At 36.6% G+C, this 12,043-nt stretch overlaps 4 protein-coding genes across 4 annotated transcripts; 1 reads left to right on the top strand and 3 right to left on the bottom strand.

Moving 5' to 3' along the window:
• Nucleotides 1-1,004: 1,004 nt before the first annotated feature.
• On the bottom strand, nucleotides 1,005-1,601 carry LOC143625877 (uncharacterized). Its single transcript, XM_077096098.1, has one exon. It carries the CDS (start codon nucleotides 1,599-1,601, stop codon nucleotides 1,005-1,007), a length of 597 nt encoding a protein of 198 aa, XP_076952213.1.
• A 2,326-nt stretch (nucleotides 1,602-3,927) lies between these two features.
• On the bottom strand, nucleotides 3,928-5,553 carry LOC143625826 (large ribosomal subunit protein eL18y-like). Its single transcript, XM_077096063.1, has 4 exons — nucleotides 5,444-5,553; nucleotides 5,249-5,377; nucleotides 4,277-4,459; nucleotides 3,928-4,158 (listed from the first exon to the last, which is right to left on the bottom strand). Exons 2-4 carry the CDS (start codon nucleotides 5,309-5,311, stop codon nucleotides 4,003-4,005), a joined length of 402 nt encoding a protein of 133 aa, XP_076952178.1. The 5' UTR covers nucleotides 5,312-5,377; nucleotides 5,444-5,553; the 3' UTR covers nucleotides 3,928-4,002.
• Nucleotides 5,554-7,566: 2,013 nt separating this feature from the next.
• Nucleotides 7,567-9,887, top strand: LOC143625875 (blue-light photoreceptor PHR2-like). Its single transcript, XM_077096097.1, has 4 exons — nucleotides 7,567-8,478; nucleotides 9,082-9,302; nucleotides 9,510-9,599; nucleotides 9,692-9,887. The coding sequence occupies exons 1-4, from the start codon at nucleotides 7,567-7,569 to the stop codon at nucleotides 9,768-9,770; spliced, it is 1,302 nt and encodes a 433-aa protein (XP_076952212.1). The 3' UTR covers nucleotides 9,771-9,887.
• Nucleotides 9,888-10,866: 979 nt separating this feature from the next.
• LOC143625874 (uncharacterized) lies at nucleotides 10,867-11,630 on the bottom strand. The gene is made up of 4 exons (XM_077096096.1): nucleotides 11,610-11,630; nucleotides 11,302-11,376; nucleotides 11,093-11,197; nucleotides 10,867-11,022 (listed from the first exon to the last, which is right to left on the bottom strand). Exons 1-4 carry the CDS (start codon nucleotides 11,625-11,627, stop codon nucleotides 10,867-10,869), a joined length of 354 nt encoding a protein of 117 aa, XP_076952211.1. The 5' UTR covers nucleotides 11,628-11,630.
• Nucleotides 11,631-12,043: the final 413 nt, after the last annotated feature.

The following is a 12,043-nucleotide window of genomic DNA, read 5'->3' as shown; positions in this document are numbered from 1 at the left end:
AGAAACAATTGAGCAAGTCAAAGTTGAGATGATTACAAACCATGAATTAGTTAAGAAAGATGAGATTCCACCTATTGAATATGCTAAAGAAGATGAAGACAATGTGGAAGATGTTGAAGTAAAAGCTGAGCTAGAATCTAGTGTTAGTTCCTCCTTTATGCAGGAGGAACTGACACCAGAAGTAAAGAGCAATATCAAGATTGAAAAAACTGATGCGCAAGTCAAAGAAGAGATGATTATAGACCATGAGTTGGTCAAGAAAGATGGAACCCCATATGTTGAATATGTCAAAGAAAATGAAGACAATGAGGAAGATGTTACAGTAAATGCTGATCTAGGTTCGGGTGTCAGTTTCTCGTCTACATTGGAGGAACTGACACCGGAGGCAAAGATCAGTAACCACAAGATTGAAGAAAACATGAAGGAAGAGCAGCCAATTTTGGATAAAAATCATAATGACAACCATGATCACGGAGTTACAAAAGAAAAGGCATTTGCAAATGAGACATTGAGTTCAAAACTAATGGCATTGTTTGTATTGATATCAGTATGTTGTCTTGTTGCTAGCTTGCTGTTCATTTTGAGCTTGTTAGCCTATCGTAATCACACTACCAACTTGGTTAAATTTAGCGTTGAAAATTAGCCATAGAACCTTATAAGCCCCGACATCTAATTTTCTTGTATTGGTATTAAAAGTGGCACTCTAGGACTCATGTCACATGTAATATAATCATCCGTAATAAGTTATATAAAAGTTAAATATTATCAATAGTTACTCATTATTCTATCTCCGGTTTGAATCTTAAGATAGTATATTGATGTTTTATAATTACCTCATTATCTTGTAATTTTGTTACGTCTTTATATCTTATTAAACAAGTTGCATCAAAGTTTATCTATTTCGTAGTTTCATAATCCTGATGACCAAATTACTCTATTTTCTATTTGAAGCTTTCTCTTTCTATAAATTAGACACTAATCCTGACTTTTCAAAATAACATAAATTAATGTCGTGTTGCATAGACATTATAAACGCTCAATGCGTTCGAACAAAACTTCCTAACATTTTCATTCTTTTTAGCCACTTCCTCTACCATGGGACTCTTCCTCCCACCAGCAATGCTCTTCTCACATGTCTCCGCTGTCGTCAAGGCCGCATTCATCTCAACCTTCACGTCAGCCTCTGGCCCGGTCATCAACACACTCGCAGCATCCGCCAGAATCTCCACCAAGCTAATGTAGTTCATGGCACAATCCGCCAATGTCTCCTCTTCTATCCCATCCTCCACCACATCTTTATTCTCTTCCCTCCTTCGCGCCGCCTTTATCATTTCTGACGTGGTCACCGCCTCCCCTTCTGCCGTCCGGATGGCCACATAAGCAGCCTGTTTCAGGTCGTTCACGTCGCCAATGGCTTGAGACTTGAGGATCGAAACACATAAAGCCTTCTCTTGAGATGGTTCACATGCCTTTGCAACCACGTCGGGACTCACTAGCCCTGTTCGTGGTTTGGTTTGGGCCGGGTGGATTAAAGGGTTAATCCTAGCGTAGGCTGTGACATGGAGTGACAACAATATTAACAAACATGTTGAGAAGGTCATGATTTGTTGTCCTAAGTAATGTGCATGATTATGTTCCTTTGGTTTATTATGAATTATAAAAATGAAGCAGAAATTTCGGGCGGAATTTATAAATTACTAAAGATAAGGGACTGGTTTGGAGAAACATACGCCTCTAATTACGAGAAACATATGCCTGGCCTTGAATTTGGGATACATACATTATAGACCCTACAATTTTAATTGCAAATCGGTCCTTTATGAATTTGATACATAAAGCATTTAAGACAAACATGTGCCTGGCCTAAATTCCTTAACTACACTACATAATACATATAAGCCGAGTTTGAGCTCAAGCTTAGCGTATTTCGAGATGTATTAGAAAAGCTCGAGCTTGGTTCGTTTATTATTTATTAACTTAATTTACATATAAGATACTAGTTATTGAATAATCTTATATATAACGTTAGTTATTCATTGTGTGTCTATATATATATATATATATATATATATATATATATATATATAAGGTAAGGATCCTAAGAGAACTATTGGCAAATTGAACCACTAAAAAAACTCTCTAAAAAATATTAAAAAAATTATAAAACAAACAAAACTGAAAATTTTAAAAAAGTAAAAAAACCAAAATTCTTATATTTCATTCCGGTTTCATTAAAAATAAAAAAAACCGAAATTCTTTTTTTTGCTTTTTAATTCGTATTATACCTATACACATGTGTATACTTTCATTTAATCTCTAGTTACGTAATATACACATATGTACATTATCATTTACCTTAAATTATACGTATGTGTATAGGAAAAAACATGTGTGTACATATTATACATATATGTATAATAAAAAAAACCAATTTTTTTTCTTTTTAATTCGTATTATACCTATACACATATATATACTTTCATTTAATATCTAGTTATGTAATGTACACATATGTATATTATCATTTACCTTAAATTATACATATGTGTACATATTATACATATATGTATATGTATAATTTAGCTAAACCGAGAATTTTTTTTTTTTACGTTTTTTTTAGAAACCGGGATGATAAATAAGAACTTTGGTTTTTTTACTTTTTTTATTTTTGTGTTTTTTTTTTGTTTTATGATTTTTTTTATTTTTGGGTTTTTTTGTTGTCCAAAATGGTTCTCATAGTTCTCAATTTCCAAAAAGTTCTCACATGATCCTGATCCTATATATATATATATATATATATATATATATATATATATATATATATATATATATATATATAATTTAAATAAAAACTACGTAAAATTGCAATTATAGGTTCGTTTAGGCTTGAAGGCTTACTCGAGCTAAATAGGTAAGCTAGAGCTTGTTTATCAAACAAGCTTGCTTTTAGACTCGAGCTCTTAGCGTGTCGATTTCAAGCAGCATGGACCGCGTCTAGGATAATAGTTCCAGTGAAATTTATAGTGGGGCATTTAGATCTCAAACTACCAAAGGAGTACATAAATGGTGGTGGGTTGGAGAAAACGATGGTCGGACCTGAAGAATTGGTGGGAGTGATGAAGTTGTGAACAGCTTTATCAACAAAAAGAAGTTGAAAGAGAAACAACCCCATATGTGACTTCATAAGCAAGTTCTAATTAGTTGTAATTGAGCCGATAAGCATTGCAACAAGTATGTTTAGTAAACGGATTACACTACTAAAAGATGAGGTTTTTCATCAACTTGATAACTAAAGGCCCAACCTATATCCTAGCATTAATGTTGTACTAACATCTATATCCCCATATGGACAATTGGACATGCCTAACTAAACGACCAAAACAGCTTACCTAGGTTTTAAAGAATGTTAGGCAGCCCTATGAGACGTTAAGATTCAGAAACGGAAGCTTGAAGCAAGAGGTTTACATACATAAGTTTTGCTATAATGTTATGTCTGCAACCAAATAAGCTTAGGCACTATACCTCATCGTTTTTTACATACAAGTCTTAAAGTAGTTATTTATAACCTCTAGATATGCGTGAAGTAGCATCTTGAGCCTATTGCATGCCTAATAAAATGGGATTCTTTTTTAAAACTAAAAAGCAAATCAATTTAAGAAAAAAAGTGGGTTATACAATTACAATATTCATAAATCATAATCATTGATAATTATTATGTGTTATATTTAAAGCAAGATCTGTTTATTTAACTATTTAGTTCTGTATTGAAGACTTAACATAAACAAAACAGCAATAACAACATTAAGAAATTTAACCATTCCAATAATTTTATAAAAAATAGCAGCCTAAACCAGAAGTCCAAAATCTCCAACTTCATAACCAAAAGAAAAATGGATGTCAATTGTCAACAGCAAAACTTTCATAAGTATGCAAACAACTAAAAGTCTGATGATCAAAAACACAATAATTGAAATTTGGAAATTAAAATTTAGAAACAATAACTTAGTTTCTAAATCCCCTGCTGTTCCTTCTACCTCTCGCCTTCTCAAACTTCCGTCCCTTTGACCTCACATAGGGCTTGGTGTGACTGTGTGGTACACCAGCACCAGGACCCATATGCTTAAGTGCTTCACGACTCTTTGGACCTCTTAGAAGAACCTGCATCACACAACCAATTTGTCAACATGAATTATCTTTCAGTCAATGAATCTTAATAAAGATTACAAAAATACAATTTGCCATTCTAAAACAATATAAATTAAAAAATAACACATACAGTGTTCTGGCCAAGAGGGGCACGAAGAGCCAGCTGGTCAAAGGTCAAACACTCTCCACCTGCCTTCTCGATCCTTGCCCTTGCAGTCTCGGTGAACCTCAGTGCGGCAACCTTGAAGCATGGGATTTCATGAACCCTAACATCATCTGTAACGGTTCCCACAACCACAGCAATCTTGTCATCCTAATTAAACAAAAAAAATCAGAATCATGCTACAGGAAGAAACAAACAGTTCAGATGACAAATTATATTCACAGCATTACTATTTGATGAAACTAAAATGTTGACCTACATTAAACTTCGAAGCAAGTGTTCCAACTATAATTTTATATGGCAGCAACACCAAATCATAGAAATCAAAAACCTCAGACATTCACCATATTCAATATGTTCCAATAACAATCTAGCATACTTAGAAGATCATACAATTACTTTTCAACTATTATTAACAGCCAGAAATTAATTAACTCTGTATAGAATAAAACTCTTAAACAAAAACAAATCACAATCACATAATTCTGATTTGAAGAAACTAAAATGTCTATGATTAAAAATGAAAAGAAGCGTTGCAACCTATGGAATCAATTTCTGTGGTATCTCGATTATAGGTCATCATGTATAATATCAGTCAGAATATCGGTCAGAATTTACACAGATACTCCCAATATAAGTGTTTTAAGCCTAACTAGTCAACTTTTAGTGTTTAATGTTAACGTTTTGAGTCTTTATCAGCTCATGCGTGGTACAATTTTGCAAGTTGCAAAAGGATAATTTATTAATACAGGGAAAGTATACTGAATTGTTAGTGTTAAAAGGCTATATTTTCCCGCATTACCTTCATATGTTCCAACCCAAAATTTTAGACATTTAACACCACATTATGAAGAGTGTTTCATATTTACAAATCTAATAAACAAAATATAATAAAACTGTTACAATAACTATTTACAATAAACTGTTAAAAACAAATACCTTTCCGGACATGTAACGAATGAGACGAGAAAGTGAAATCGGAGGCTTGTTAACTTTGCTCATGAACAGCCTCTTCAATATCACAGCGTTGAAGTTGCTTCCAGTCCTCCTCACCAAAAACCGATAAAGCTGTTCATAATAAAAACAAAATATTAAAACAAATAGATGAGAATTGAGCTGTGTATTGATTGATACCTTGACGAGGAGTTTGAGGTAGATATCGTCGGATCTAGGGGCGGTTCTTTTGGTTCGCTTGCTCTTACCTCCGGCAACAAGATCGATACCCTGGGATCATCAAACAAAAACTGGATTACCAGTGTTATGTAACTCATATGGAAACTAGGTTCCGGTGAATGAACGATACCATGACAACGACGGCGGCGGCGGCGGCGGCGGCGGTGGCTAGTTAGTAAGAGGAAAGAAATGCAAACCTAGGGTTTATGAAATATAGAGAGAAGAGGCGTGTGTGTATATTGACAAATGATGGGCTGGAAAGGGCCCGATAATTGAGCTCAATTGGGTTGTTGGATGGTCCAACTTAATAACCGCCTCTAGAGGTGCACCCGGAAGCGGAAAAACGGATACGGTATGTATTTCAGCAGCAAAGCTCATATCCAAAACTGGACCCAATTTATACCTGGTAATATCGGTTTCAGGTATGGAACCGGGATTTTTCTATACCTGAAACCATGTTTTTCAAATGTCTTCTCTATACCGAATTTACCTAAAACATACTCTAAAGAATGCAACCCCTAAAAAAATCAATCTATAACCAAAAATACAGCGAAAAAATCCCCGAAAAACCCCTGAAAATATGTTTTTTTAATACCCGAAAATATGCTATTAAAATAAAATCCCAAAAATAATGTTTTTTTCAATACTCGGAAATAGGGTATTCAAACCCGGTTTTATAATACCTGGTTCTATACCTGACTCAAACCCGATGCATAGGGTATAGTTATCAGAGACAATACCCGGACCTGAACCAGGTATTGCCAATACTCGATTTTCAAATACTGGTCATACCCGAACTCGGTTTCATACACGGAACGGGGTATTTGAAAGATCCGATTTGTGCACCTCTACCCGGCTCATGTGGAACATTTTATGAAACCATTAAATTTAATTTAAGTAGAGTTGAGCTTGATATACTCTAGTAGGATACTTCATCAAGTTTTGATTCAAAGTAGTCGACTTGCGGATGGCAAGTCTTTGCTTATTGTGATTGTGCCTTTACTCTACTTTCAGTATGATCTTATAGGTTTAAAAGTTACTCGTTGAAATTCCCGTTTAACCCGATCATGAACTCATCTCATTTGTTCAATTTTGTGATTTGTTGTTATAACTTTAACTAATTTAAGAGAAAAAAAAATGTGTTCATAGGAGTACTAACCGTATAGGTAGGGCTGTTCACAAGCTGGGCCGAACCGAGCGAAGGCTTGCTCGTTGCTTGGCTCGTTTACAACCGAACAGCTGACATTCGAGCTGAGCGAAAAACGAATCAACCAAAATCGAATCGAGTAATTTCGATCAAACACCGAGCGATTCCGAGCATTTTTTTAATTTCTTTTTCATTTTAAAAATTTCAACAAGAAAAAAGTTTGAATGTTGTAAATAATATATTTTGTAAACAAATTAGTAGTTTTTAGACAAACGTATAATAAGTTGTAAATTTCTAGGAGAAACAAGTTTGAAATGAGATATAATGAGCATGTAAACAAATTTTTAGTATTCTGAAAACTTGAATCGAACTAGTAAAACTATAAAATTGACGGAATATAAAAAATTTAAAAGGTTTAAAAAATTGCATACTTATATTTTACGTGTACTGTCTATATATTTATATATTTTTTTCATATATAATTATATATAATATATATTAAAACCGAACTGGCCAAGTAGATATTTGCTCGTTGCTTGGCTCATTTATAAACCAAACCGAGCAGAGCGGTTCGTTTACAATCGAGAAATAAACGAACGAGCATTTTACAAACGAACGACGCACGAGTTCGAACGACGAACAGTTTTGATGGACTACGTATAGAGCTTCACAACTCATAAAGAGCTATACAAGACAGAAATTGACAAATAGCCTTACCAACAAAAGTTTAAACTTCTATTGAGAAAGCCGTCTCAATATTTCAGTTAACATATTCATCATGTTTATTTTGTCACTTGGTTAGACACCATACCATCGTTATCCTCACCACTGAACCCCCATCAAACCACATAAACCATATCACATCACCCACCCCACAAACCACTTCAACCCAGCCTATCTTCTTCTTCTTCTCCCTCCCACAAACCAGCACACAACAATGGATACCAAACCTCAACCCCAAGACACCCCTAACCCAGAAGACCAACCCACACTCCCATTCACCTCCCTCACACTCTCCCTCCCAACCCACTTCATCACACCCACCAAAACCCCTCAATTCCCACCTAAACTCGTCAAAATCCCTAACCAAATAACCTCCCTCTGCAACCTCACTCTCTGCTCAGCCACCCTCACCAAACCCTTGTTCAAATCCACCGTCTCCGCTAACCCTCTTCAAAACCCACTATCCCTCAACCCACGCCGCCCCTCCGACCCCTCCAACGCCGCCGCCGCCCGCCGCACCACCGTCGTATGGTTCCGCAACGACCTCCGTGTCCACGACAATGAATCCTTATCCTCCGCCAACAACGACTCAATGTCGGTCTTACCCGTGTACTGTTTTGACCCCCGCGACTACGGGAAGTCGTCCTCTGGGTTCGATAAAACCGGCCCCTACCGCGCCTCGTTTTTAATCGAGTCGGTTGCGAATTTGAGGAAGAATTTGCAAGCTCGAGGGTCGGATTTAGTTGTGAGGGTTGGGAGGCCGGAAACGGTTATAACGGAATTGGTTAAGTCGGCTGGGGCCGAGGCGGTGTATACGCATAGGGAGGTGTCTCATGATGAGGTTAAGGGTGAGGAGAGGATTGAAATGATGTTGAAAGATGAAGGTGTGGATGTGAAGTACTTTTGGGGGAGTACATTGTATCATGTTGATGATTTGCCATTTAAGTTGGAAGATATGCCAACTAATTACGGCGGGTTTAGGGAAAAGGTTAAGGGGTTGAAGATTAGGAAGACGATTCAGGCGCTTGATCAGTTGAGAGGGTTGCCGGCTGCGGGTGATGTGGAGGCCGGTGAAATTCCGTCTTTGGTTGATTTGGGGTTAAATCCTACGGCCACGATGAACCAGGTAGGGTCAAACGGGTTACTGGGTTATGGAAAAAGTGGGTTATACGGGTTACTGGGTTATGAAAAAAGTGGGTCAAACGGGTTACTGGGTGATGAAAAAAGTGGGTCAAACGGGTTTCTGGGTTATGAAAAAAGTGGGTTAAACGGGTTACTGGGTTGACCCCTTTAACTAAAAGGGTTGTCGGGTTAACCTGCTTAATTAAACGAGTTGTAAACAGGCCGACAACTTGTTTAAACAAGTGAGTTAAAATGGTCAACCCAAGCACGACATGTTTTTTTAACGGGTTAAATATGCCAACCCAAAACCTGCTAGAACCGGGTATGATTGAAGGTTTTTACAAGTTATAATTGGTGAATTTTGAATTTGTATACCGTTAGCAGCGATTATGTATACCTGCGGTGTGCATTGGTCAGTTCGGGGCTCAAACTGAAAATTTGGTTTTTTAAAGCGTTAAGTTTATGTTTTTTCGGTTTCCAAAACGGGTCTGGTTCGTTTTATTTTTTCGTTTTGCCATTGGACTTTAAATTCTTGGGCACAGAAAAAAAATGCCTTGAAATTGAATTTCGGTTATTTTGGTTTCATGAATGTTTGCTGTTGTTTCAGGCGAAAGCAAGTGAGAATGGCTCGCTTGTTGGAGGGGAGACTGAAGCATTGGAAAGGCTTAAAAGATTTGCATCTGAATGTAAGTCACAGCCTGCAAAAGATGGAAGTAATGATAGCAGCATGTATGGTGCTAAGTTTTCGTGCAAGATCTCGCCTTGGCTTGCAATGGGATGCCTTTCTCCCCGTTCCATGTTCGATGAGTTGAAGAAGTCTGCATCTAGGTACATTTGTTTGTTTGTTCGTTCGTTCGTTCAAATCTTTGTCATATAGCCATCTGTTAAATAATCATAGCCAGATAATCAATTAGTTGTGTTTACAAGTTCTAATCATGGTTCTTAAGACTTAAGATCCTGATCATCTTAATCATAAACACTCCTTAACGTGTTCAATTTCATGAGAATTGTATTGATGAAAAGAGTAAATTGTAGAACGATTCCTGCCTCCTCAAACAGGAAAGATGGTGGTGATAGTGGGATGAACTGGTTGATGTATGAGCTCTTATGGAGGGATTTCTTCAGGCAAGTACATGCGGGTTCTTGTTTACGTTTATTACTGCCATGATTTATATGTTTCAACTTTTAAGCTGTTTACTTGTTTCTAAATGTTGCAGATTCATCACCAAGAAGTATAGTTCTGCAAAACAGAATAATGCAGCTCCGGTCACAGCTTGCACTGGAGCAGCCGCCTGAGGAGTTTATGTTTTAAGAGCACGAAATGTGAGTTGGATTCTAAAAGACAATATATATTCTGTGTAGCTGCTGCGTCATGTAAACATTTATTTGTATGAAATCTGAACTCCAAACTATTGAATGAGCCATCTAACATTTCACCTCCAATGACCACTCATTTCTTTAACATGTCTGACCGGTCAGACTGATCTTTGAAATGATCCGCTTTTCAAAACCAAGGTAAAATCCAAGTGTTTGCTGGTTAACTTCGGCTTGCTTTCTATGTGTCTATGTCAACTTGGACAAAAGTTGCCTTGAAGTTTTGGATCAACAACATTTTATCTTTTAAGTATCAATAGGGTTATGAAAGAAAGTAAGTAAATAAAGTTCAAGGGCGTAAAATCGATTAGATTAATAACATACAGATATTATAACTAAAAGTACTTACATGATTATTATATGTGAAAGCATATTATTTTCTAGATTAATAACCCTAATTTTCTAGATTATTATATGTGAAAGCATATTATTTTCTAGATTCTCTATTTGAACCTCGCCCACCCACAGTGTCCAATCTGGCTGCATTCTGGTCAACATTCTACCGTTTTTCGATTTTTGATCTCGCCATCAATGTTCTTGTCCAATCTGACCTTCGCTGTCCTGTTTAAAATTAGACTCTACACAAAATTATTCGGGCCCGATTCTCTGGTATTACCCAATTCAGTCATAACTGGCCAGCTCAGCCCCAAGCGGTTCTATATATGCATACCGCACTGCTTAAGGAAATAAGGAGTCAGTTTTAACCAGTCTGACTGGTCTGGCTCATTCAATTTTCAAAACCATTGCAAAAACTGATTGTTGGTTAACTTTGGCTTTTTTACCAAGTCAAGTTTGAACTTTACACTTTGTCAACTTTGCCAAAAGTTGGTCTTGTATGGATCAGCTTAAGCATGTTAATAAGCCAGTGTAAACACATAATATATCAGCTTTGGTAAAATCGCAATCCATGCTTGACAAATTCCAATTTTAAAAGTTTAAAGACAAGTAATAATACCACATAAAACAGACTCAATGATACGCAGGCATCATAATCAAAGTTGGCTTAAAGTGCAATAAGTCAATAACATAGGTGTTCTGATGATGACCATGATGTTTCTTTCTTAGCCTTAGGGTTTATAAGTACAATGATGACAGAATCCCCTTGAAGAAACATCTTGCTGATAAACCTGTCTTTGTTAACCGGAAGCGCTTTCTTCTCACCTGTTTTGGGCACCTGATAAAACACATAGCATATAAACAAACAAGGTTTTTATACAGATAAACATACAGCTGTTGAAACTAACCTCTGTCCACATTTCCCTGACGTTTTCCAACACCATGTTGCAGTGCCGGTCAAACGCTCTAACACGCCCGAATAGCTGTTTATTATTCCTGCAGTTGATGAGTACCTACACACACAAATATTCATAATTAAGAGATCAAGATCAATAACAGACCAATGCAACAAGATGGTAGGTAACAAAAAATCGAATTCATGTATGTAATATCTTACCTGAGAGTTATATTTTACGCTTGTCATCAACACAGACAGGGGCCCGCTATTGAACTCCTCTTCCTCGTTTATGGTCTGGAATATATCAAGAGCAAATTTGATTAAGAAAAGCAATCAAACGTACGTAATAAAACCGTGCTAAAACATACATAGCATTGATCATCCAATTCTTGTCAGGGCTGTGAAGACTGGTATGTAAAAAAAGCTTATTTAGTTGCACATTACAAGAGTAAACTAATCTATATGCAATTTAAATTGAGTTATTGTTGTAAACATGAAACGGCAACAAATCAAGCAAAAACGCTTACCGGCGCGTCTTCCTCCATTGGTTGGCTGCTGCAAATATGAAACAAATAATTAGCTAGCTAGATTCATAAATCGAATGGTAATCAAATTACATGGAATTAGCTTAAGGCGTGTTAATGAACAAATTACCTCATGATCAATGTGCAAGCGAAGCTGAGGTAGTACGATCTAGCAGTATGCAAGCAAAACCTGTTAATACGAAGAAAACTAGGGTTTAGTGTTGTTGATATGGAAGTGTGATTTAGATGTAGTGAATGGATTTATAATCGAAACGAATGCTGCAGAAATCAAAGAAGGAAGGAGCGAGCGAATGCGTACCTGTGAAGACGATCGAGACTGCAATGGAAGATGAGCGGGTTTGTGAGTTTAAAAACCCTCCGGTAGTCGGTTTCGTATCCAATCCAAAAGGAAGTCGGTGGGTTTATAAATGGAGAAT

Source organism: Bidens hawaiensis, unplaced genomic scaffold, assembly GCF_021521415.1.
Source record: "Bidens hawaiensis isolate Kalapana, Puna unplaced genomic scaffold, B.hawaiensis_p1.1 tig00004242_1, whole genome shotgun sequence".
Taxonomy (NCBI): Eukaryota; Viridiplantae; Streptophyta; class Magnoliopsida; order Asterales; family Asteraceae; genus Bidens; species Bidens hawaiensis.
The sequence above is the reverse complement of the archived record's forward strand: the minus strand, read 5'-3'. Positions and strand labels throughout refer to the sequence as shown.

Coding starts and splice junctions, on each gene's coding strand:
- LOC143625826 (XM_077096063.1), bottom strand. CDS start 5,311: ATGAGCAAAGTTAACAAGCCTCCGATTTCACTTTCTCGTCTCATTCGT. Junction 4,460..5,248: donor TTCGTTACATGTCCGGAAAG/GTATTTGTTTTT, acceptor TTGTTTAATTAG/GATGACAAGATTGCTGTGGT. Junction 4,159..4,276: donor CCCCTCTTGGCCAGAACACT/GTATGTGTTATT, acceptor TGTGTGATGCAG/GTTCTTCTAAGAGGTCCAAA.
- LOC143625877 (XM_077096098.1), bottom strand. CDS start 1,601: ATGACCTTCTCAACATGTTTGTTAATATTGTTGTCACTCCATGTCACA.
- LOC143625874 (XM_077096096.1), bottom strand. Junction 11,198..11,301: donor GCGTAAAATATAACTCTCAG/GTAAGATATTAC, acceptor TTGTGTGTGTAG/GTACTCATCAACTGCAGGAA. Junction 11,023..11,092: donor TCAGGGAAATGTGGACAGAG/GTTAGTTTCAAC, acceptor GTGTTTTATCAG/GTGCCCAAAACAGGTGAGAA.
- LOC143625875 (XM_077096097.1), top strand. CDS start 7,567: ATGGATACCAAACCTCAACCCCAAGACACCCCTAACCCAGAAGACCAA. Junction 8,479..9,081: donor CTACGGCCACGATGAACCAG/GTAGGGTCAAAC, acceptor CTGTTGTTTCAG/GCGAAAGCAAGTGAGAATGG. Junction 9,303..9,509: donor TTGAAGAAGTCTGCATCTAG/GTACATTTGTTT, acceptor AGTAAATTGTAG/AACGATTCCTGCCTCCTCAA.